The sequence below is a fragment of the Anopheles coustani genome, chromosome 3 (genome assembly GCF_943734705.1).
Source record: "Anopheles coustani chromosome 3, idAnoCousDA_361_x.2, whole genome shotgun sequence".
Taxonomy (NCBI): Eukaryota; Metazoa; Arthropoda; class Insecta; order Diptera; family Culicidae; genus Anopheles; species Anopheles coustani.
In genome coordinates this window covers 89371358-89395917 of record NC_071288.1, presented here as the reverse complement: position 1 = coordinate 89395917, position 24560 = coordinate 89371358, and the positions used below count along the sequence as shown (strand labels likewise).

The 24560-nt window shown below is 43.3% G+C and overlaps 8 protein-coding genes across 10 annotated transcripts; 3 read left to right on the top strand and 5 right to left on the bottom strand.

Moving 5' to 3' along the window:
* Nucleotides 1-459: 459 nt before the first annotated feature.
* On the bottom strand, nucleotides 460-2699 carry LOC131261403 (phosphotriesterase-related protein). Its single transcript, XM_058263431.1, has 5 exons — nucleotides 2632-2699; nucleotides 2257-2411; nucleotides 1819-2192; nucleotides 837-1738; nucleotides 460-772 (listed from the first exon to the last, which is right to left on the bottom strand). Exons 3-5 carry the CDS (start codon nucleotides 1832-1834, stop codon nucleotides 635-637), a joined length of 1056 nt encoding a protein of 351 aa, XP_058119414.1. The 5' UTR covers nucleotides 1835-2192; nucleotides 2257-2411; nucleotides 2632-2699; the 3' UTR covers nucleotides 460-634.
* On the top strand, nucleotides 2697-3225 carry LOC131261413 (coiled-coil-helix-coiled-coil-helix domain-containing protein 7). Its single transcript, XM_058263443.1, has 3 exons — nucleotides 2697-2784; nucleotides 2862-2960; nucleotides 3032-3225. Exons 1-3 carry the CDS (start codon nucleotides 2740-2742, stop codon nucleotides 3137-3139), a joined length of 252 nt encoding a protein of 83 aa, XP_058119426.1. The 5' UTR covers nucleotides 2697-2739; the 3' UTR covers nucleotides 3140-3225.
* A 236-nt stretch (nucleotides 3226-3461) lies between these two features.
* LOC131261399 (uncharacterized) lies at nucleotides 3462-6267 on the top strand. Its single transcript, XM_058263423.1, has 2 exons — nucleotides 3462-5113; nucleotides 5195-6267. The coding sequence occupies exons 1-2, from the start codon at nucleotides 3533-3535 to the stop codon at nucleotides 6239-6241; spliced, it is 2628 nt and encodes an 875-aa protein (XP_058119406.1). The 5' UTR covers nucleotides 3462-3532; the 3' UTR covers nucleotides 6242-6267.
* Nucleotides 6268-6476: 209 nt separating this feature from the next.
* On the bottom strand, nucleotides 6477-11881 carry LOC131261400 (zinc finger protein 808-like). 3 transcript variants are annotated; one of them, XM_058263425.1, is made up of 4 exons: nucleotides 11748-11881; nucleotides 11338-11679; nucleotides 10365-11256; nucleotides 6477-7452 (listed from the first exon to the last, which is right to left on the bottom strand). In XM_058263425.1, the coding sequence occupies exons 2-4, from the start codon at nucleotides 11671-11673 to the stop codon at nucleotides 6524-6526; spliced, it is 2157 nt and encodes a 718-aa protein (XP_058119408.1). In that variant the 5' UTR covers nucleotides 11674-11679; nucleotides 11748-11881; the 3' UTR covers nucleotides 6477-6523. The 3 variants fall into 3 exon arrangements, with proteins under 3 accessions (XP_058119408.1, XP_058119409.1, XP_058119410.1); XM_058263426.1 differs by having other exon boundaries at nucleotides 10365-11250; XM_058263427.1 differs by lacking the exon at nucleotides 6477-7452 and having other exon boundaries at nucleotides 9389-11256.
* Nucleotides 11882-12628: 747 nt separating this feature from the next.
* Nucleotides 12629-13865, bottom strand: LOC131261408 (zinc finger protein 888-like). Its single transcript, XM_058263438.1, has one exon. It carries the CDS (start codon nucleotides 13576-13578, stop codon nucleotides 12700-12702), a length of 879 nt encoding a protein of 292 aa, XP_058119421.1. The 5' UTR covers nucleotides 13579-13865; the 3' UTR covers nucleotides 12629-12699.
* A 3345-nt stretch (nucleotides 13866-17210) lies between these two features.
* On the bottom strand, nucleotides 17211-18532 carry LOC131261407 (vacuolar protein sorting-associated protein 26C). The gene is made up of 3 exons (XM_058263436.1): nucleotides 18321-18532; nucleotides 17501-18257; nucleotides 17211-17417 (listed from the first exon to the last, which is right to left on the bottom strand). The coding sequence occupies exons 1-3, from the start codon at nucleotides 18375-18377 to the stop codon at nucleotides 17332-17334; spliced, it is 900 nt and encodes a 299-aa protein (XP_058119419.1). The 5' UTR covers nucleotides 18378-18532; the 3' UTR covers nucleotides 17211-17331.
* Nucleotides 18533-18671: 139 nt separating this feature from the next.
* Nucleotides 18672-19696, bottom strand: LOC131261409 (distal membrane-arm assembly complex protein 2). Its single transcript, XM_058263439.1, has 2 exons — nucleotides 19181-19696; nucleotides 18672-19105 (listed from the first exon to the last, which is right to left on the bottom strand). Exons 1-2 carry the CDS (start codon nucleotides 19594-19596, stop codon nucleotides 18688-18690), a joined length of 834 nt encoding a protein of 277 aa, XP_058119422.1. The 5' UTR covers nucleotides 19597-19696; the 3' UTR covers nucleotides 18672-18687.
* Nucleotides 19697-20556: 860 nt separating this feature from the next.
* Nucleotides 20557-24234, top strand: LOC131261398 (serine/threonine-protein kinase PITSLRE). Its single transcript, XM_058263422.1, has 2 exons — nucleotides 20557-23528; nucleotides 23596-24234. Exons 1-2 carry the CDS (start codon nucleotides 20610-20612, stop codon nucleotides 23698-23700), a joined length of 3024 nt encoding a protein of 1007 aa, XP_058119405.1. The 5' UTR covers nucleotides 20557-20609; the 3' UTR covers nucleotides 23701-24234.
* The last annotated feature ends 326 nt before the right edge of the window (nucleotides 24235-24560 follow it).

The following is a 24560-nucleotide window of genomic DNA, read 5'->3' as shown; positions in this document are numbered from 1 at the left end:
ACGCCACGCAAACAAACAACTCTGCGAAGATTCTGCTTTGGATGGTGAAAAAGTCCAACAACCAGCGCACCGTGACAAGAGATGACCTCCCGCGAAACTCATAGTTGTAGTGGTGGTGGTGGTAGCAAATTTAAATTTATATTGTGAAACTTTTATGAAGCAGGTAATAAAGATAAGAAATAAACTGTGAACTTGTTTGCCTTGTTTGTACGGGTCTTCCGCTCATCCGCTGACGGTGTCATTATACAAGCATCGCAATTTAAAAGTGTCCACCACCTCAAAAGTAAAACGCACAATAGGTACTCACGGTTTGGGACTCGAAGGATGGTCACAGGAATCGATGCAACTTCGAGTCTTTCCGTTGCACTTTCGTAGAGGCGTCAATATTCAGCCTTTTCCTACTCGCTGCTTCCTAAATGCTAAATGGATCATAAATACGATTACAGAATAGAATATGCACTCTGCTAAGGGAGGCTTTATTTTTTTAACATAAAATAAAATAATAACTTTAATCCTACCATGCAAACACTGTGGTTACTAGCTTCATAAGCTGATTTTCTTTCTTGATTTTAGGCAAGGCCTCTTCATGCACTTTCACTTTTCACTTTCACAAATGGGTGGCGAAAGCCACCACCTAAACCTTCATTTCCAACCATCTTGCCGGATTGCTGATGGTCATCGTATCGACGGTCTTTATATCGACGCCTCGCAGCGAGAAGCGCATAAGAACGTTGTTCAGGATGTGACTATACCCATGTCCACCGAATGAAGTCTGCAAAAGAACGAATTGGAAAGTAAGCAATAGTAATGACGATTGTTCTAGAGTCTTCTCTTACCAGTCGATGCTTGGTGTGGATATCGTGTGCCATCAGGATGCGTTCCTCGAATCCCTCGCTTATGAGACGAACAATTTTCTGAATACGCTGCTCGTCCGACTGCATGTACGACTCCGGATTAAGCTGATAGTACGAACACTCCGTGCCGAATAGATCGAACTGGCAGTATGTACCCAGCTTGGCAAACTCGAGCAGATCCTCGTCGCTGAACAGCGTACGATCGAGATGCGACATGACGCACTTGGCCGCACTGCCGCCCGCCTCCAGATACAGCCGAACGATCTCGAACGGTGCGTCCCGTTCACGGCCCGGATGAAACGAAACACCGCACCCAATGGCGGCCTGCACTTCGGCCGTCGCCTGAATGGCATTCCGCTCGAACTGACTGATCGGCCAGCCGCTGCCCACCTCACCGATGAAACCACACTTTACCGGATCATCAAGCCCGGCCACTTCCACCCCGAACAGGAGCTCCTTCGTGTACAGATCCGTCATGCGCTCGACGCTCATCGCTAGCGTGACCTCATCCTGCATCGCATGGATGTAGTGACCCGTACCGGCGATCACATGCACATTCGCTTCCTTCGACACATCGTACATCAGCTTCAGATTACGTCCGAGACCGTGTGATGTATTTTCGACGATTGCACCACCCCCGAATTTCTTGTACGCCACCACATCCTTCGTGACCGCCTGGTGCGTATCGAAGTCTTCAAAGTTGATATTGTACCGGCTTCCGTAAGGGTACTGCTTCACGTAGCCAACGTTTTCCAGCGTAATCCGCCGGCTGACAAACTCCTCGACCGCATCCGGCGGTGCGGAATACATTTTGTCAAAGTTGAGCGAAAAATGCTCATGGGTAAGCGTGTAACCAAGCTGTTCCGGATCGACCGGGCCACGCACTGAAAGGCACAAGCAAACAGGAAAAACAGTCAATAACAAAACAAACAATTCGTGTTTACCACTTTCTTCCAATACGCACCTGTTTGAACCTTCATCCTGAAGCACGTGATAAGTTCTCGTCGGAAGGTATTTTTCCACTAGCTTCGACGGCACTTGCGGCGTGCTGTTTTATATTCCACAGCCTCACGAGACACGATAATTGACCCCACCACTGGAACCAGACCGTGGTGCACACGACTACAATGACGAAGATCGTCTCGGCGATGCGCTGGCGTTATCTCGAGAGCATTATCTACGCTTCAAAATTGACTGGAACTGACTGGAGTATTTTTAAACAAATTTGAAGACCGCAAAATGGCTTCTTTCTTTCCCGAGCTTGCAGCGATATTATTCTATCCTTTATTGCCGGTTCGTGTTCTATGGATAGGTTCAATTATGTCCCATATTATTGGCCTATATCGAAGAGCATAGAATAATGCATCAGCCGGTAGCATTACTCCTTCCACATCTTACTTACCAACAGGTAGGTGTCCGATAAAAAAAAATAATCAAAAATGTTTATCAACAAAATCCGTCGGCCCCACTACCTTGCGTCTCATCCATGAAAACCTGATCCAAGGCCTCTGGTTGTTGTTTACTTCTGAATCTCTACGAGAGCCTCCCTGGATTTATCTATTTTTAAGAAAGACGAAAATGGAATAAATAAACAAACGAACCTCATCGTAGGTGGAGATAATGAATATGTACGTCGGGTTAGCTCCTTTGTCGTCTGGTATGCATTTGAAATGCTCCACAAATTGTTTTGAGTCAGACAAATGCACAAAATGGTTTATTTTACACACAAAATTAGAAATAAGCTTTGCAAAACAATATGATTTATAAAAAAACATACCGCATTTGAGGACCCCTCGGCGCCCTAAATTCATCTGTCAATGTCAGCTGATCCGGCAACACAAACCGTAAACATAATTCTTCTCGCACAACACAGTACCTCATCAGAATGCCGAAAAATGCCGATGCCGAAAAGAATAATCCCTGTTTGAAGGTAAGTTTCTTGTATGGCGTGTTAGTGAACTGAACCTTTCCGAATAACACGTCGGCCACTATCACTTTGCTTCGCAGGAACAAGAATTATCGTACAAATGCCTAAGCAAGAACAATTTCGACCACGGCAAGTGTGAGCTGTATTATGCAAACTACAACAATTGCAAAGAGTTTTGGGTAATGCTTTTGTTATCATCACAGTAGTGCGGCACTTATTTACATCGCTAATTCTCTTTCAACACTTCTAGAACAAGGTGCGTGCGGATCGGCGGGCCCAAGGAATCTTCCCTCACCTGCCGGATGTGGCCGATCGGGAGAATATTAAGGCAGAATACATGAAGACAAAACCGGCATGAAACGCGTCGCTCCGGCGCTACACGTCATTGTAGCAAATAAATAAAAACAATCACGTAGAGTTAATCAACCGACAAAGCCAAGGATTTTTTTTATTCAACAGAAAGGGAAAAACGAGTTTGCGAATTTGACGGTATGTTTTGCGAATGCTATTAACAAATGTATTTCATAACGATTGTAAAGAGAAAACGAGTTGAAATTATTTTTCCCGCGCTGGCATAAGCAATATACGCCACATAGGTTTTATGCCAGTAAAATCCAAACAAACAAACCTCAAAAGTGACATTTCTGATCCGCGGAATTATATTTTGCAGGAAATTGTTGGTCTACGGCATTTCGAACTGTGGGCCGTGAATCGGCTGAGTATCCCATTGTATCCCGTAATATTGTCGAAAATGACCTCCACCTTTCAAAGGTGGAGAAATGTACGAGCGTGCATGCTGTGCCCAAACCGTTCCAGCGTAACCGACAAGCAACCAGTGGACCCGCTTCAACGCATAACCTACCACAGACTGACGATGAACGTCGAACGGCGCGATCGGTGGCTTGAATTTTGTGGTTTCACGAAGGACAGCTGTGCCTCACTTAACCGCAAGTTCATCTGCAGCGATCACTTCGAGGCCGAATGCTTCGAGCGGGATCTACGCTCCGAGCTGCTGGACGGGGTAAAACGTATGGTTCTTAAAAAGGACGCCATCCCGACGATCCGTACTAAAGAGCAACAGCTCGGATGCCAACAAGACTCGGAGCCGAAAAACGATGAAGAGGTACGTAACAGACGGAAAGCGGAAGTGGAAAAACTTCTCTCCGGCGATTCAACCAACATGACGCCGATCATCAATCCGTTCAGAAAACATATTTGTAAAGAACGATCCAGCGCGAAACGACAAGCGTCTACCCTGAACCATTCCGCAAACTTCGCAAACGGATCAAAATTGCCCCGCGTATTGACCTCATCGGGCGCAACTGACCTACTGCAACGTATCACGCAGCTCGAGCAGGTCACCAACGAGCAGAGTAAACTGATCGAACAGCTGCAACGTACGATCGACCAAAAGACTGAAAAAATAAACTTTGCCAAAGCGGAAATGGTGAATATCGCCATCGCGCTGCAGGACATGAAAGATCACGAAAATAGGCACGTTAGTGATCGTGTGGCGCAGCTCCTTTCGGGCCGTTTTAGCGAAGGGCAACTCACTGCCATCACAACGGATGCAACAGGAACATCCCAGCAAACGTTTTGGACCGATGATGATCTCATCAAAGCCCTCGAGCTGCGACGCATCAGCGTAGAAGCCTTTCGCTATGTGGTACAGCGATTAAATTATCCTCTTCCAGACGCAGCGCAAATCGAGCGGTGGATTCACAGTGTTTATCTCGAAACCGGTAGCAACAGGAAAGCATTCTGTTTGCTGGAGCTGCACGCTGCCTCCCTCTCTCGCCAGGAGTTGATCTGCACGCTAAATATTTCGTGTACTGCCTCGCCCATACGATACCATTACGATTGCACGAGAGATCAAATAATAGGGCCGGATGCACAGTTGCATTGCATTACCGTGCAAGGCATTTTCTCCGACTGGATACAACTTGTGCATGTGAATTTCGATATCAACTACAGTCAGCAGTTGTTGGCGGAAATACTTACCAAACTACATCGAATAGGCTATCACGTGGTTGCTATAACGACAGCCTGTGATCGCTATGCGGCGTGTATGTGGACTGAGCTGGGCGTCTGCTACGATCAACATTTCATCAGACACCCGGTATCGGCCGATTACGTCTATATGTACGTCTGTCCAGACAGTACGCTGAACGCCATCCATCGGATCCTTGTTACCGATGGGTTTGTGATGCAGCAAACGAATGTAATGATCACCAAAGACAATGTATTGCTCACATTGGCCCGTTTAATGGAATCGGCACAAGTGCGCACCGCTACAACGCTTAGCCTAGATCAACGCCATCTCGACAGTGCGGTAAATAGATTTGTAACAATTTTAAAAGCTATTCGCCTTTTCCGTACACTAAAGTGAAATAGTTATCCATTGTTTCCGCAGAATCTTGACGATCCCTTCGACACTTGCCTTTCCCGTCAGCTGATATCGCACGAAACATCTAGTGCACTAAAAATGCTCGCCCAGAACTGTGGCGATGATGACACGCTTGCCACGCTGGGAACACTCTTCGAAATTTTTACCGATTGGTACGAGCTCTGCACCAGCACGGCATATGATTCGTGGAAGGATCAAAAGCAACACCAACCGTCTTCCATTACCTGCCTTCCGTACGGATCGTACGAAGATGAACAGAACATCATCCTCGACGCAATGTACGATGTAATGGAAAACTTTCGCTGCACCACCGCAGACAACAATTTCCTCCGTGAGGGTGTGCTGATGTCGATCAACTCGATGCGCAAATTGTTGCCCGACTTGAGACGCGATTATCCCGGCCGTATTAGTTCTATACCCATGGAACGGCTTGGATCCTCGCCGGTTCGTTGTACAATGGTGAACCTTCGTTGCTCATTAAGAAACGCCTCCGCTGGGACGAGGCTACTTACCGGAAACGAAGTGCTCGTCCATCTGTGCAACTCCATCTTGAACGATGCCCAATACTCACACATTTCCAACCGTATACTCCAGTTGAGCAGGCTGCCTATGACACCTTTGCGGGAGAGCGTGAATCCTAAGGATGAACAGAACGAGCTGGATGTTCGCGGCATAACAGGGCAGAACGTTTGTTCTTATCTTACCAAATTTATCGCTGCCAGCCTTCTTCATAAGTACGACTATCTTGGTGAGCGAATCGTAGAGCTCGATCGTTCGAACGATCAATACGTGGTCCGACACGACAGCAAGAAGATGATTGATGGCGTAGTGCCTTCCGCCCTATGGACGGAACAAGCGAAAGTACTCGAATTCTATCTGAGCAACGACGTAGTACAACAACAGACGCCCTCGCTAGTAGAAAATTTAGTGAACCGCATTCACGATCAACATCCCCGAATGGGACGCGACCTGGTGGAAATGTACGTTAGGAAAAGGATTGCGATTCAACTGCAGTTACTCAATGTAGAACTGGACGTATCGAGTATAGAATAAACACAATTTGAACAAAGCCAACAGTACCTGTCAGTCTTACACATTCCTAGGCCCCTCCCCAATAGTCTCCAGAGGATGAATCGTTTTTCTGTGTATTATTTGCTATCAACAGGGAGTCACAATTCAGCAATGGATGTTCCATTTAAAGAATCCGTTTCCTTGTATCTTATTTCTGTTTCTTGTTCAAATGCAAAATGCAAAGTCTAGTTGACAACAACACTCGTTTTTTTCGGTTTATTATCTACACAAATTAAGAAAGGTTGTATTCGGAATGGTTACTAATTATAAGTTTACAAGTACTTCATGTTTTCTCATATGATTTTTAAAAGTATAAACTGTCACATCCTTTTCACATACAGAACATTTTTTAAAATTATGATTTCTCCGGTGATCCAACAATTGTTTCCGGCTTGTATAAGATTTTTCACACTTATTGCAACGGAAACATTGTGTTTTCTTATTAGCTGGTCGATGCATCGTAGCAATATGCTGCTGCAAAGTACATTTTTGAGTATACCGTCTATCACACAGCTCACATTTGAAACCACCTAACGGTTCCACTAGATGATTTTCTATATGCATTTGTATCACGGTGATTCCCATCATTTTCCCACATATGTGACACAGCTGTTGAATATGACTTCGCCGGTGCTGTTGCCACAAAGCCTTGTGATGGAACGCTTTATTACACTGCTCACAGACATAGGATTTTTTCTGTGATTCTGTGTCTTCATTTTCTTCGTGCTTCAAAGTAATGTGCCATTTCAGTCCACCATAATTTTTATACTCTTTGCAACACAAATCACAACGAAAGCGTTTGTCGTCCGGTGCATGTGTGTGTTTCAAATGAGCTTTGAGGGTAGCAGATTTTACCATTTTTTTACACTGTGGGCACGATATCCAAATATGATACTTTCTGTGATTTTTTAATTGTACAATGTTGTCAAAGGATTCATCGCATTCAATGCAAGTGTAGGATTTTTCAGAACCTTTTAATGGATGATACAATGCATTGTGGGTTTTAAGTGTGATTATATGTTTATATGATTTGTTGCATATTTTACACCGAAAGGGTGGGCCATCTAGCGCATGTTCGTCAATTGCATGATGCAACGTATTGTGCTCTTCAAGACTAAGTTTTGTTCTGAAAAATATATTCATATTTTTATTATTGTATGCGGCACATTTTTCACACCGAAAGGGTGGGCCATCTGGCGCATGTGTTAAAAGCCTAATTCGACCACTTTGCTGGCAAGCGTTTGGCTGTTCAGAAGCATGGCCATTCTCACCAATGGGTATACTTTTTGAATTCACCTTCGAATGCCGCTGAAATGTTTCTTCTTGTTTGGATTGGTGTTGCGACTCAATGTGCTTTTCAAGACTTAATTTTGTTTCGAAAGAAGCCAGTGGCACAATCGCCGAATCTTTTTGAATTTTCGTTTGTTCAGGCACACACAATGGGTCCTGGAGAGATTGCCTATCCAAAGGAATAATTGTCGAATCTTTTTGAATTGTCATTTGTGCAGCTAGGCTCGACGGGTCCGGCGATGAGTGTTTTGACGACAAGTGCAGTACCAAATCATTTGAATCCATTTTTACCTGTCCGTGGGCTAAACTAGGTTCTACAAATGAACTTGGTGACAATCTTTCCGCGTGGAGTAATGCTTTTGGTACTACGTCGTATGAGCTTTCACACTGATCCATAAAAATATGAAAAAAAGCATTTTATGATTTGCAACAACTCATGGGTTAACTATATTATGTTCGTGTTTGAAAATGATGCGCTTACCTGAGGCTTGTTATTACTTGATACAACACTTTCCTCGAACCCGGTATCCCTCCAATTATCAGAAATATGATTGGGATCGCTGTATACATCGAAAGGCTCTATTTTGACTTCCCCAATTTCTATCTCATCCGTGCTAATACTGGGCACAATAACTTTAGAAGCAGCGTGATCTTGCTGGCGGATGTCTTCCAAAGGATTTTCATCACACGGCTCAAACTTCACTATTTCGATGTTTATATCGTCTACGAACCCATTATGTGATAATAGACAGTCTTCAGAAGTATCTGCTTCTCTTCTAGTATTTACTATGTGTTTGAATTCCGATTCTTCGGCCATGTTTTGCTGGTCATGGGAGATCGAGAAATTTATTGTTTTATTCCACTATCATGAAAATGAACACAGATAATTACCTGTTCCTACCGAAAAGGCATAGAAGGGCACATAAACAATACACGGAACCTCGCTACAAATGTCCGTTTAATCTTTCCAATACAAGTTTTAGCTGGGAGATGAATTATTCCCAATTTTTCGGAACACAATTCCCACTGCCTTCTGGATTGTGGAGGCCTTTTCAAATATTTTTGTTTACAATACATTTCGTTCCGCAACTGTCAAATTGTGGAACATACTGAGAACCCAGTGAAAATAAATCTATTATGATGCATTTTGAACAGAGCGCAACTGGCGAGGGCAACACGTGCTGCTCTATCAGTTTTTTGAGAGGTGAAAGAAGCCACCCGGCTCAAAACCTCTATAAAATATATATACTACTACTACTCTACCAGTTTAACTAAATCGGTCAAAGTCAATCGTACTAAATCAGTCTCGATAAATTACATCCTTCTATCATACCCTAAATTTCTAGAACCATTATTTAGATTAAGTAACGCGGGATGTATTTGAAACATAATCACGTTTTTGCTTTCCTGCATGGGGAATTAGAATTGTGCTTGAACATCTATTAACGCGTTTCACCTCTTTAGATTTCTTCATTATAGCTATTGGACAAAATATGCCTCAATTATCGTATAATTTTCCCCAATTCTTTACGACATTTAGGATTGGCCTTATGGTAAATTATTTCTTTGTTTCGTTTTGAAATTGTATTTGCCAAATTTTGAAGGACGAGACACTTTGTACCAATACATCCCAGTGATAATAATTAAACAAAGTTCGTTAAAACAAATGCTCCAGCATCTCCCATAGTATACAGCTATGGGAGCCACAGCTCTACTGCTTCAATAATAATCGGAGTAAACTTTTAATCATTTAAAAACGATCTTGCATTCGGCTTTTCCGCTATGGAATGGAATAGTTTTTTGGAATACATTAGAATAAACCCAGTGTTGAATGATGGATGCAACTCTTGGTTGAATATCAATGATTTATTTGCTTGTCATACATAAAGAAAGATCATATCAGGATATTTACAAATTTACAAGTCTACAAGTTGCTCATGTTTTTTCATATGATATTTAAACTGAGGCTTTGTCACATTCTTTTCACATATAGGACATTTTTTGAAATGATGGATTCTCCGGTGAGCTCTCAATTGCTTCCTGTTCTTAAACGGTTTTTCACACTGATTGCAACGAAAACATTCATTTTTATCAGTTAATCGATGGATCAAAGCAATGTGGTGCTGCAAAGAACTTTTATGACTCAACCGTTTGTTACACAGCTCACATTTGAAACCACCTAACCCTCTCGCTAGATGATCGTCTATATGCATTTGAATCACGGTGATTCCCATCATTTTCCCACATATGTGACACAGCTGTTGAATATGACTTCGCCGGTGCTGTTGTAACAAAGCCTTGTGATGGAACATTTTTTTGCACTGCTCACAAACATAGGTTCGTTTCTGTGACTCGTCGTCATCTGCTGTGTGCTTCAAGGTAATGTGCCATTTCAGCCCAGCCTTGCTTGAATACAGTTTGCCACACGAATCACAACGAAAACGTTTGTCGTCCGGTGCATGTGTGTTCAAATGTGTTTTAAGGACTCTCAGTTTTATCTGTTTTTTACACTGTGGACACGGTATCCGAATGTGAGAATTTCTGTGAAACTTTAATTGTATAATGTTATGAAAAGTTTTATCACATTCATTGCAAGTGTACGATTTTTCAGAACCGTCTAATGGATGATGCAATGCATTGTGGGTTTTAAGTGTGATTTTATGTTTATATGATTTGTTGCATATTTTACACCGAAAGGGTGGGCCATCTAGCGCATGTTCGTCAATTGTATGATGCAACGTATTGTGCTCTTCAAGACCAATTTTTGTTTTGAAAAGTATGTTGTTACACTTTTCACACCGAAAGAATGGGCCACCTGGCGCGTGTATTTCAACAGGCTGCTTTAAAAGACTTATTGGACAACTTTGCTTGCAATCGTTTGGTTGTTCAGAAGCATGGCTCTTCTCACCAATGGGTATACTTTTTGAATTCACCTTCGAATACCAGTGAAATGTTTCTTCTTGTTTGGATTGGTGTTGCGATTCAATGTGCTTTTCAAGACTTAATTTTGTTTCGAAAGATTCGTTACAGTTTTCACATCGAAAGAGAAAAACCTTTATATTTGTATTTTTACATAAAATCACTTTTCCACTTGCCACGCACTCATCGTTTGTATGTCCGTTTATGTTAGCTCTGGACATGGTAAGCTGCACGCTTCGTGCTCGGCCTTCTGCTACTTCATCCAGTATTGTTGAGCCGCATCCATGTAACTTTGATTTGTGCTTGGCCAAATAGTACTCGCTTCTAAGCGATTTGTTACATATGTCACACCGCCATAGTTGAACATGAGTCCTAATATGTTTTGATAAGAGTTCTAAGCTATTAAATGATTTGTCACATTTATTGCAAGCGTAAGCATGCCCAATCGGTGCATGCATTGCGGTCGCTTCTTCAACTTGTTTCGGCATCGTCAGTGGCACAATCGCCGAATCTTTTCGAATTGTCGTTTGTTCAGGCACACACAATGGGTCCTGGAGAGATTGCCTATCCAAAGCAATAATTGCCGAACCTTTTTGAATTGTCATTTGTGCAGCTAGGCTCGACGGGTCCGGCGATGAATATTTTGACGACAAGTGCAGTACCAAATCATTCGAATCAATTTTTACCTGTCCGTGGGCTAAACTAGGTTCTACAAATGAACTTGGTGACGATCTTTCCGCGTGGAGTAATGCTTTTGGTACTACGTCGTATGAGCTATCACACTGGTTCTTAAAAATATGAAGAAAACCATTTTATGATTTGCAACAACTCATGGGTTAACTATATTATGTTCGTGTTTTTTCGCTTACCTGGGGCTTGTTATTACTTGATACAACACTTTCCTCGATTCCGGTATCCCTCCAATTATCAGAAATATGATTGGGATCACTGTATACATCGAAAGGCTCTATTTTGACTTCCCCAATTTCTATCTCATCCGTGCTAATACTGGGCACAATAACTTTAGAAGCAGCGTGATCTTGCTGGCGGATGTCTTCCAAAGGATGTTCATCACACGGCTCAAACTTCACTATTTCGATGTTTATATCGTCTACGAACCCATTATGTGATAATAGACAGTCTTCAGAAGTATCTGCTTCTCTTCTAGTATTTACTATGTGTTTGAATTCCGATTCTTCGGCCATGTTTTGCTGTTCATGGGAGATCGAGAAATGTATTGTTTTATTCTACTATCATGAAAATAAACACAGATAATTACCTGTTCCTACCGAAAAGATATAGAAGTGCACATAAACAATACACGGAACCTCGCTGTTAATGTCCGTTTAATCTTTTCAGTATGAGTTTTAGCTGGGAGATGAATTATTCCCAATTTTTCGGAACACAATTCCCACTGCCTTCTATCGTGGAGGCCTTTTCAAGTATTTTTGTTTACAATACATTTCGTTCCGCAACTGTCAAATTGTGGAACATACTGAGAACCCAGTGAAAATAAAACTGTTATGATGCTTTTTTGAACAGAGCGCAACTGGCGAGGGCAACACGTGCTGCTCTATCAGTTTAACTAAATCGGTCAAAGTCAATCGTACTAAATCAGTCTCGATAAATTACATCCTTCTATCATACCCTAAATTTATGGAACCATTTATTTTGATTAAGTAACGCGGAATGTATTTGAAACATAATCACGTTTTTGCTTTCCTGCATGGTGAATTAGAACTGTACTTGAACATCTATTAACGCGTTTCACCTCTTTAGATTTCTTCATTATAGCTATTGGACAAAATATGCCTCAATTATCGTATAATTTTCCCCAATTCTTTACGACATTTAGGATTGGCCTTATGGTAAATTATTTCTTTGTTTCGTTTTGAAATTGTATTTGCCAAATTTTGAAGGACGAGACACTTTGTACCAATACATCCCAGTGATAATAATTAAACAAAGTTCGTTAAAACAAATGCTCCAGCATCTCCCATAGTATACAGCTATGGGAGCCACAGCTCTACTGCTTCAATAATAATCGGAATAAACTTTTAATCATTTAAAAACGATCTTGCATTCGGCTTTTCCGCTATGGAATGAAATAGTTTTTTGGAATACATTAGAATAAACCCAGTGTTGAATGATTGATGCAACTCTTGGTTGAATATCAATGATTTATTTGCTTGTCATACATAAAGGAAGATCATATCAGGATATTTACAAATTTACAAGTCTACAAGTCGTTCATGTTTTTTCATATGATGTTTAAACTGAGGCTTTGACACATTCTTTTCACATATAGGACATTTTTTGGAATTATGAATTCTCCGGTTAGCTATCAATTCCTTCCTTTTCTTAAACGGTTTTTTACACTGTTTGCAACGGAAACATTGTGTTTTAGGCTTCTTATTAGCTGGTCGATGCATCGAAGCAATGTGCTGCAGGAAAGTACATTTATGAGTATACCGTTTGTCACACAGCTCACATTTGTAACCACCTAACGGTTCCACTAGATGATTGTCTATATGCATTTGAATCACGGTGATTCCCATCATTTTCCCACATATATAACACAGCCGTTGAATATGACTTCGCCGGTGCTGTTGCCACAAAATCTTGTATTCGAACGATTTATTACACTGCTCACAAACATAGGATGTTTTCTGTGACTCGTCATTGTTTTCTTCGTGCTTCAAAGTAATGTGCCATTTCAGTCCACTATATTGTTTATACTCTTTGCAACACAACTTACAACGAAAACGTTGGGTGTTCGGTACATGTACTCGTAAATGGGATTTAAGCGATTGCTTATTAAACATTTTTTTACACTGTGGGCACGGTATCCGAATGTGGGACTTTCTGTGAAACTTTAATTGTATAATGTTATGAAAGGATTCATCGCAATCATTGCAAGTGTACGATTTTTCAGAACCGTTTAATGGGTGATGCAATGCATTGTGGGTGTAAAGTGTGCGTATTTGTTTATATGATTTGTTGCATATTTTACACCGAAAGGGTGGGCCATCTAGCGCATGTTCGTCAATTGCATGATGCAACGTATTGTGCTCTTCAAGACTAAGTTTTGTTTTGAAAAATATATTCATATTTTTATTATTGTATGCGGCACATTTTTCACACCGAAAGGGTGGACCATCTGGCGCATGTGTTTCAACAGGCTGCTTTAAAAGACTTATTGGACAACTTTGCTTGCAATCGCAGGGCTGTTCCGAAGCATAGCTCTTCTCACCAGTCGGTATACTTTTTGTATTCACCTCCGAATTCCGTTGAAATATTTCTTCTTGTTTGGATTGGTTTTGCGACTCAATGTGCTTTTCAAGACTTAATTTTGTTTCGAAAGATTCGTTACAGTTTTCACATCGAAAGAGAAAAACTTTTATGTTTGTGTTGTTACAGTCTGCTGCAAGTAAAATCGGACGCTTGAAAAATGAGACGGTCTGCTGTCTTTCCACAAGCCTACAGCATTCCCGGAACCGAATATTGACCTTCAACGTATACAGTTCTATTCATTAACTCTTTCACTATGTAAGTAAATTGAAAACGAAATCAAAATCTATTGTTTTACTGAGATACGGCTCAAAATATGCGCGAAGACCCGAAAAGCGGACACGCAAGTAAAATCGGACAGCTAGGTTTCTTTGCCGTTTGGTGCACTTCAAGTGGTCGCATGTCGTTGTACCTGCACTTTTATTAGTTGGCCACTATTGTTCTTTGTACTTGATTTATAGGTACCCAAATTATCATACAAAAAACCCATAAAAAATAACGATAAGCTGACGAGAATGCAAACAAAGATTGTAACTATTTCACTGTGGATTATTTGTAATGTTTTAGTTAAAATTTAGCTAAAAATTATTTTTTATCATAAGTTTCTAACACAATTCACTTTATGCAATGCAAATAATCAAAACAGGTGTTTGAAATTCAGCATTTTCTCAAGTTTTCACTTGTAGCTAAAAAAAACTTGTAGCCGTTTTGGCGTGCTTCCAACTTATATTTTGTAATTTTCTTTACATAAACTCTTTAGTTTACGTCTTTCAATTATCACAAGAAGTTTTAAATTGGTTTGTAGTCGTACAACCACCACCATAAGTTCCTACAAGTGCTTTGTTACCCACAAGTGTATTGTTATTGGATGACGGTAGTGAGCAGTTTGGGCAGTTGAATAATACCCATAATCTAGTATCCAGCAATGTGTGTTTTGGATTATAATCTTGATAGAATACAAAATATTACTTCAAATGTTAGTTATTAGGTGCTAGGTTTTGACTTAATTTTGTAAATATTGATGTAATACACCTTGTTCATGATGCCGTGTATGACATGCAGCTTCCCAGGAACTTCGACGGAGTTACGATACCATATGATTGATCAATCATGTCCAAACTTCAAGATTTTTTTAACTGATATGAAAGCTAATGGTTAATACCTTTGACTGTGTTAATATATATGATGAATTTTCTTCATTTAACCATTGTTTTCTTACTTTAAGAACTCTTCTTCCCACGTTTCCAAGTGGGTTACTGGGTTATGCTTCATTGATCTCGTTAAACTCAGGGTTCAGTAATGAAATTAACAAACTTTCATTTCACAAGATTATTCAATCCTATTCTGGTTTCCTCGTAAGTAGTTTCCCTTCATGTTTTGATCATCTTATTGACCATAATCTGGGCCATAATCCCATCTGATACTAACAAGTTTAAGTTTGTTGCTTCTGTGAAAAATTTGAGTATTTTTGTTTCTTCACTTTGTTGTCTACCTTGCAACTACAAAGAACAATAGTGGCCAACTCATATTTGTGGTACTAGAACGACCTAAAGTCACTTGCAGTGCGCCAAACGGCAAAGAAACCTAGCTGTCCGATTTTACTTGCGTGTCCGATTTTCGGGTCTTCGCGCACATTTTGCGCCGAATCTCAGTAAAACAATCGATTTTGATTTTGTTTTCATTTTTCTTACGTAGTGAAAGAGTTAACGAAAAGAATTGTATACGTTGAAGGTCAATATTCGGATCCGGGAATGCTGTAGGCTTGCGGAAAGACAGCAGACCTTCTCATTTTTTGAGTGTCCGATTTTACTTGCAGCAGACTGTACATAAAATCACTTTTTCACTTACCACGCACTCATCGTTTGTTTGTCTGTTTATGTTAGTTCTGGGCATGATAAGCTGCAGGCTTCGTGCTCGGCCTTCTGCTACTTCATCCAGTATTGTTGAGCCGCATCCATGCCACTTTGATTTGTGCTTGGCCAAATAGTACTCGGTTCTAAGTGATTTGTTACATACCTCACACCGCCATAATTGAACATGAGTCCTAATATGTTTTGATAAGAGTTCTAAACTGTTGAATGATTTGTCGCATTTATTGCAAGCGTAAGCATGCCCAATCGGTGCATGCATTGCGGACGTTTCTTCAACCTGTTTCGGCATCGCCAGTGGAACAATCGACGAATCTTTTTGAATTGTCGTTTGTTCAGGCACACACAATGGGTCCTGGAGACATTGATTATCCAGAAGAATAATTGCCGAGTCTTTTTGAATTGTCATTTGTGCAGCTAGGCTCGACGGGTCCGGCGATGACTGGTTTGACGACAAGTGCAGTATCAAATCATTTGAATCCATTTTTACCTGTTCGTGGGCTAAACTAGGTTCTACAAATGAACTTGGTGACGATATCTCCGCGTGGAGTAAAGCTTTCTGCATAACATCATATGAGCTATCACACTGGTCCTTAAAAATATGATGAAAACCATTTGCAACAACTAATTACGTTTTTGTTCAAAATTGATGCACTTACCTGGGGCTTGTTGTTACTTGATACAACAGTTTCCTCAATTCCGGTATCCCTCCAATTATCAGAAATATGATTGGGATCATCATATTCACCAAAAGGCTGTAATTTTACTTCCCCAATTTCTATCTCATCCGTGCTAATACTGGGCACGACAACTTTAGAAACATGATCTTGCTGGCGTACTGCCGGATCGAACATCAACGACATATCGTCCACAGGATGTTCATCGCACGGGTCAAACTTCACTATTTCAATTTTTATATCGTCTTCGAACCCATTATGTGATAAAGGATAGTCTTCAGTAGTTTCTGCTTCTGTTCTAGTATTTACTATGTGTTTGCTTTCCGATTCTTCGGCCATCTTTTACTGGTCATGGGAGATCGAGAAATGTATTGTTTTATTCTACTATCATGAAAATGAACATAGGTAAATACCTGTCCCAACGCTGTAAATGTCCGTTTAATCTTTTCAGTATAAGTTTTAGCTGGGAGATGAATTATTCTCAATTTTTCGGAACAACAGTACGCTCTGCCTGCACGATCAAACTAATGTTTTGTTTACAATTTAATCCGTCAGCTGGCGGCGTGTTAACCCTGTGAAAAGAAAGCTCTCCAGCATTTTGAGCATTTTTGCATTTTGTTCAGATGTGCTACACTTTTAGCAAGACTAAACTAAATCAGGCAAATTAAGTTTCATTGCACTGGTAGGCCTTAATTTCTAAATTTTTTGACCATGCAGTAAGAGGAAACACCGTGTGATCTCTTTAAAACATAATCACGTTTTCGCTTGTATCGTCGGTGGATTAAAATTGTATTTACTCCAATCACGTCGTATATAAAATTAAAATTCTGAAAATGCTTTTGTGTATTACGCTACAAATAGCTAAATACATGCATGAACCGTATGAGTAAATTAAATTACCACACCCCTGTTACGAAGCTTGAAAGGATCAAGATTTTTTTATTTGTTATATACGCACGAGGTGCGAGTTCTATAACCTTAGGTTTAAACAAATCAAAATTATCAGAACATTTTTCTGGACGATAACTTATGCCGTCCTGTTCAGGAGAATTTGAAAATTTTCCGTCACTAGATAATCGTCTCCGAAGATGATTACGAGATTCACCTCAAACTCTAAAAGAAAGAAGAATACAATATTAACGTTTAGATTACATCATTGAACACCACCAACTATTATATTGGATCTGACTGCATACCAACTTTAAAATTCTTCGTTATAAGCGTCGGACAAGTGAACAGTCTGGGCAGCGTCATATAGATCGGTATAGGCACCTTCGGGCATACGTTGCCATCCGCTATTTGAATGTTTTGAATTTCAGTCGCATCCCGTGAATAGCCTTCCGCACAGCCACACGTTTCCACGCGGACCAGCTGTATCTCGATTGATTTGATTGCCACCTCGGTATGGTGCACCGTTACACTTCCGGTGAATGGTTTTGTAACGCAACAATCAGTAGAATCGAGCGTCCCGGAAAGTAGGAACCGCGGAATGGAGATGCGTTCTTTGGCAGTTTTCTGTAGTGTATCAGGACTGATGGAAAACTGTATCTCCTTCGACGGTCTCTCCACGACCGGTCGGTACTGGATGATGAACTGCTGTGTTTTTTGGATACTCTTCGCTAAAAAGCTACGCTTGATGTCACAACGCAGCATGTACGTTATGTTAACAAAAACACCGTGATAGGTTTCGTAAAGTGTTTTCGGTTCTTTAGGGCAAATGAGCGGAAATTCAAACGGAAATTCGTTTGTACCGATCAGAAGCTTTCCGGAAGGGGCAAGGTCCGTGTGCTGATTAAGCAATGTGATCGGTTTCACACTGTTGTATAGCGCCTCGAAGATACCAACGTTCTTGTTGCTGATTTGGAGGTTTACCGAACCCTCCAGAGCAAGTGTTATGCCGTCATGCTTACTCTCTGAACCACAAACTATTTGCACAATGCCAGACACCGTTTCCTGTGTAAAAACAAAACGTTTCCATGCAACTTTTGGGGAAAATGTTGTGTGCTCTCTACCTACCCCTTCGTAGTACACTTTATTAGCACGACGTAGTTTAATGTCCACGTTGATAGACATCTTCTGGAGCAAAACTGAACTCGTGTCTATCGCTTGTTGATTCTACTAAGAAACGCCTCGAATAAACTTCTTGTAATCCGGTAGGATGTTCCTAAAAACTATGCAACTGCACTGATAAGAGTTCCAAAATGTAGCTTATCAACAACAAACACGTACTGACAGTTTAAGCAACCCGGTGAAAAAGTGTTTGCTCATAGAACGAAGTCGCTACAGACGCAGGTAAGGTTATACCAGCGTCAAAATACATCACTCAAACGAGCTACTCAAGCAGTTACGCTAATGATCATCCTATTCCGAACTGACCGAGATTTTATTGATCACTCGAAGCAACACGTAGACTAGGGTTCCATTCTTCGAGCATGGCCACAGTAAGCTTCCAATGAATATCCTTTTCGGGATCGTCCACCAGAAGCAGCTTCAAGCTGGGCAAGCGATACAGGCAATTGAGCCCCCGATGGGTGATGGCCGTACCACGAAGGTTTAGCTTTTCCAGCGACGGTAGAGTATTGCCAGAGATGCGATCGAGATACCAATCGTCGAAAAGTGACACATTTTCGAACGACAGATGCTTCAGACGTAGCAGTTTTTGTATGTTTTCCATGCCTTCGTAAAATAGTTGCATTCCATCGCAACGCACCTCTTCCAGTACCATACCGGGCACATGGTGTCTTGGCAAGTCGTACTGATCGTCATCGTCCATTTTAATCCATTGCGTATCGCCACGAAATCTGCAAGAAGAGCCCAAAAAACGAATCATTACATTTTTGTTATACTGGGTCAAGGGTGTGGGCAACTTATCTTACCTTACGGATCCACCGCGGTGGACAATAAAATGGGCTGTTGCAATGTCATCGCCTAATGTGGCGTGCCGTTCGGGAATAAACTTTTGCATGTGCGCTTCAATATTCGCACGTCGTTTCTGCCACCACTCCAGGATGGCGGCCGGCGCCAAGTTGATTGGTTGCTGCATCTTTTCCACCAATTCCGAGTTACGGTTTTCGGAGGCAAACAGTTTGAATGCGCTGTAAAAACTATCCGGCCGCTCGGAGTACGGGGTGCGCCACTGCAGCCTCTGTTTATCACTTTCGATCTGCTTTTCTAGCTCTGGATCTAGGTTGGCTTTCGGGCCGATTTCAATGTTATCCTTGCTCGGTCCGCCATGCATACACTGGGCCCGACACCGTAGCGTCGGTCGTGCATATCTGACTAGCTTGAACATGTTTTATTTTCTAAACTAACTGAAACTACCTTTGCGAACTTTTCGGCTCTATTGAATAACACACGCTTTAGCGGCCTGCAGTGTTTATGTTTTGATTGGCATAACAAACAGTAGTTCACAAAAATAATTATACACAGTGTTAAATAACTTACACCTAAAGAACGTTTGCTTGAATTGATGGATTTAAATAGCCATTGTATAATCCTTTTATCGGTAAAAGAGTAAATGAGGCCCCGGGCTAGATTCTCCTCTTCCTGCTGGTTCACATTAAGCGCCTGAAGCTATGCAAAGCGCGAAGCATGCATTCGTTTCGATTTTTGAACGCTAACGGTTCGCTTAAAAAAACATAACGGTTTAAACTAATCACGCAGTGGAGGTTGAATGCGGGTTAACATACTTTTACATGTTAAGTTACTAGTAAGTAAACTATACCACACATGATGGACAGCATGAAACAATGAGTTTAGCCGAAGAAATGATTTGGAAACGGCGGCGCGCCCGCAGCGAGCGCAGCGAGCGGACTGCGCTAGGTCTACCGAAAAAGAGAGTTTGTTATAGTTTTGAGAAATAAGGGGGGCCCATGGGCCCCCCTCATACCGCACCCCCTAGGTTGATTGCGTAGCCGAAATTAACGGTACACACTACGGTTCAAATATTCGTAGGTTGAATTTAACGAATTAATGTATCACCAATTGCATACATTCAGTTTAAACGTCCACAAGAGGTGTAGCCACGATCGAAAACATGGCGGCCGGGGCCTCATTTACTCTTTTACCCTTTTATCTTGTTTGGAGAACGAGCATTGCTCAAGCAATAATTGGAGTAAATATTTCTCGTTTGTCACTGTGTGCGATGTTCATTGTGAGTTACTGTAGTTTTGACGATTTTTTATGTTTGACAGCACAATTTTGACATACGTCAAACAGCAGGACGAATCCATAATAAAAAGTGTATTTTTAGTGAAACAAGCAATCCTTTAGTGAAATTTACTTGCCGTGAAGAAAACGTAAAACATGAGCGAAGGCGAACAGAGTGAAGATGGTCAGGTCATGAGTGGTGTCGAGCTGAGCCCATCGGACGAAGAGGAGACGAACGATTCGCTGGACATTAAACCGCCGCAAGCGAGCAGTACCTACTACGCTAGCAGCAAGCGGAAGGAGAAGAAAGCTCCCAAGGACCGTAAACATTCCACCAAGGAGCAGCAGCGATATCACCGGCACCAGCGCATGATGCTGGACCGCGAGCGGGAGCGGGACCGAGATCGTGACCGAGACCGCGGTGAGGGGCGGTCAGTCGATAAAGGAAGCAGCCGGATGGATCGGGATCACTACCGCGACCATTACTCCCAGAGTGCGCGGGATCAGCATCGGTCCGCACAAGGCACGTCATCGTCCCGTACCGGAAGCGGGAGCAGCGGTCGCAGCAGAAGTGCACGAGGAGCAGGGGGAAGCGATGGAGGCGCAAGGGAAGGCAGCGCACGCGAAAGGCATCACACCTCGCAGTACGAGCTGAATCCTTTCTATGGTGAAATGCGCGAAACGTACGACAGCAAGTTGGACCGGGAACGGTTGCGGGAACGTGAGCGGGAGCATCGTAGCGGCGATCGGGGCGATCGTGGCGAGCGTGACCGAGATCGCGAACGCGAGTACTACGAAAAGCAGCGCCGTACGGTGCCGAAGGATACGAAAATCACCGACTCCGAGCAAGATTTGCGGATGCGTTTGCTGCACCGCAAGCATCGCTACGAATCCATGCACCAGCGTGGGGGAATGCTACAGGAGCGGGAAAGAGAAATGCCCCAAGCGGATGCGGAAATGCTCCAGCAGGAGGAAGCCGAATACTATCACGAGAAGCGCGAACGGCGTCGAGAGCAACAGCAACAACAGTATCAGCAGTCACGGCGACATCGTGAGGAAGAAGCTAGCGGTGGTGGCAGGGATGGCCGAGCCGATCGGACACGCAATCGCGACCGAGGGGAAGAGGTGGTGGAAATCGTGGAAAGCCCGGATCGGCACCATCACATTCCGAAGGTGGCACAAACGGCGGAAGAACGGGAGCAAGAGGTACGTCGGGCCAAACTGCTGGAGGCCGACCGGGAAATGTTGCGCAGGAAGGAGCTGGCAAGGGAGGAGCTTGAGGCACGTCGGTTGCGCAAGGAAGAGGAACGGAAGGATGGTCGCTCGGAGACTAACACAGATGAATCCGACGACGGACGGATGACACTGGAAGATGACGAGCAGGAGGATGAGATTGAAGAGGAGGAAGAGGACGAGGATGAGGAGGAGGAGGAGGACGATGTTGAGATGGTCAGTGACGTGGAGCAGGAAGGTGGAAACCGTAAGAAGATTAGAAGCAAACAGCAAGGAGAAAGTAGGCGTCGAAAACACGGACATCCGCGTGGCCGTCGTGTAGACCGAGCTGAAACTAATTCAGATACAAGCAGTTCCCTAGATTCTGCGGAGTCCGATGGGGAACGGTCCGGTCAGCGAGACGACGAAGAGAACCCTCCCGGAAGTCCCCTGTCCGTGGGAGATCTGGTAAAATCCGATCGACGACATCGGAAAAGTAATTCTGGTTCGATGCGTTCACGCCGCTCGCACTCACAAACACGCTCCGGATCGGGTTCGGACTCGGAAGAGTTCCGCAGCCGCTCGAGAAGCCCCCGTCGGCGGCATGAGGAAGTCGACAGTAGCGACAGCTCGAGTGGCAGCGGTCATCACAGCAGATCGCGGGATACCGCACGACGGAACCAACGGGGTGGGGATGGCGCCGATGAAGATGGTGCCGGCAAACAGCCGGCGGTTGCGGGCGGCGCCGATGGTGTTAAGTCACCGAAAGATCCGAAAGCGGACGACAAACCGGTGGCTGTGGTCGAACCGAAGGAAACACTCCCCCCGTACTATCCCGGCATTCAGGGTTGCCGTTCGGTGGAAGAGTTTCTTTGTCTCAACCGCATCGAGGAGGGCACGTATGGTGTCGTGTACCGGGCGAAGGACAAGCGGACGGAGGAAATTGTGGCCCTCAAGCGGCTCAAGATGGAGAAGGAAAAGGAAGGCTTCCCGATCACGTCGCTCCGGGAGATCAACACACTGCTCAAGGGTCAGCACCCGAACATTGTGACCGTGCGCGAGATTGTGGTCGGCAGCAACATGGACAAAATCTTCATCGTTATGGACTACGTCGAGCACGACCTCAAATCGCTGATGGAAACGATGAAGCACAAGAAGCAGGTGTTTCTGCCGGGCGAAGTGAAGTGCCTGACGCAGCAGCTGCTGCGGGCCGTGGCACACCTGCACGACAACTGGATCCTCCACCGGGATCTGAAAACCTCCAATCTGCTGCTCTCGCACAAGGGCATCCTGAAGGTGGGTGATTTTGGGCTGGCGCGCGAGTACGGTTCCCCCCTCAAGCCGTACACCTCGATCGTGGTGACGCTCTGGTACCGGGCGCCCGAGCTGCTGCTCTGCTGCAAGGAGTACTCGACCCCGATCGACATCTGGTCGGTCGGGTGCATCTTTGCCGAGTTTCTCTCGATGGCGGCCCTCTTTCCGGGCAAGACGGAGATCGATCAGCTGAATCGTATCTTCAAGGATCTCGGTACGCCGAACGAAAAGATCTGGCCCGGCTACGGGGAGCTGCCGGCCGTGCAGAAGATGACCTTCACCGAGTACCCGGTGTCGAACCTGCGCAAGAAGTTTGCCCACCTCACCAGCGAGCTCGGCGTGTCCCTGCTGCAGGGTTTGCTGACGTTCGATCCGAAGCAGCGACTGACGGCCGAGGCGGCCCTCCAGCATCACTACTTCAAGGAGCTACCGCTGCCGATCGATCCAGCCATGTTTCCGACCTGGCCCGCAAAGAGCGAGCTCGGGCTGAAGAAGGCACTCGCGTCCAGCCCGAAGCCACCGAGCGGTGGTGGGGAGTTTAAGAAACTGGTAAGACGATCACTATCCCGTTATGCGATCGCTTCGTAACTGAATTTATTATTTTCTCTCTTCACAGGGTGACGACGCGGTTACGGATAACGCCGGTTTTCACCTCGGTGGACCAACGTACGCGGAATCGCGGCAGCTCGCGATGGGACCCGGATTCAGCCTCAAGTTCTGAGGGCACGAGATGTCATCCGGGTTCGGGTTGAAGTAGTTAACACTCCTTCCAACGAACGCGGTTGACCGGACTGAGCGGACGTCATCGATGTAAACGCATGGTGAAGCAGTATGAAAATGAACAGTTGAACACTTCGTAACGTGCTAGCAATGCATTCAATATTAAGAATAATGGAAACCAGGTAACCGTACATATTTCAATATTGTTGACGAATTGGTACAAATAAAAAATGCAAATATTTAACTTCAATCCTCTTATTTTAGATTTCCTTTGGTGCTAGGGGGGTGAGCATTACTATTTTTTTTTATTTCAAACGAAAGACAGTTCAATCTATTAAGCCATTTCAACAAAAATTTTGGGTTTGAGAAAATCCCAGGCAGGTTTTTAGTTGTAAGCAGAAAGAACACACTTTGGAGCATCGTTTTGCGATAATTTGCTTTCCATTTCCATGCCGGATTGCGAGAGAAAATCTTATCATTATAAACCACTAGGGGTCAAACTAATTGAAGCAAACGGATCGAGTTAAAATTTTAAATAAACTAATCGAAATAAAAATAGCACTCTTGTGATTTATTGGAATATTTCGGTGGCATAACCTTTGGATTTTTCTTGAGAGATGTGTTTATGGAAGAGGATAACATTTTGAAGATAAAGATAACAAAATGAAACATCATAGCTCAAAAGCTATGAAGAGAACACTTTTCGAAAATATAGCCCAAATCTCATGAAAATAATTTTATCGTTGGGTCAATGAGTAAAGAAAATTTTAATCGATGTTTCCCTCGATTTGAATAGAGATCCAGAGATTCGATAACGTTACGTCGATAGGAGTGTTTCTTTTATGTGACCCAATAATCCCA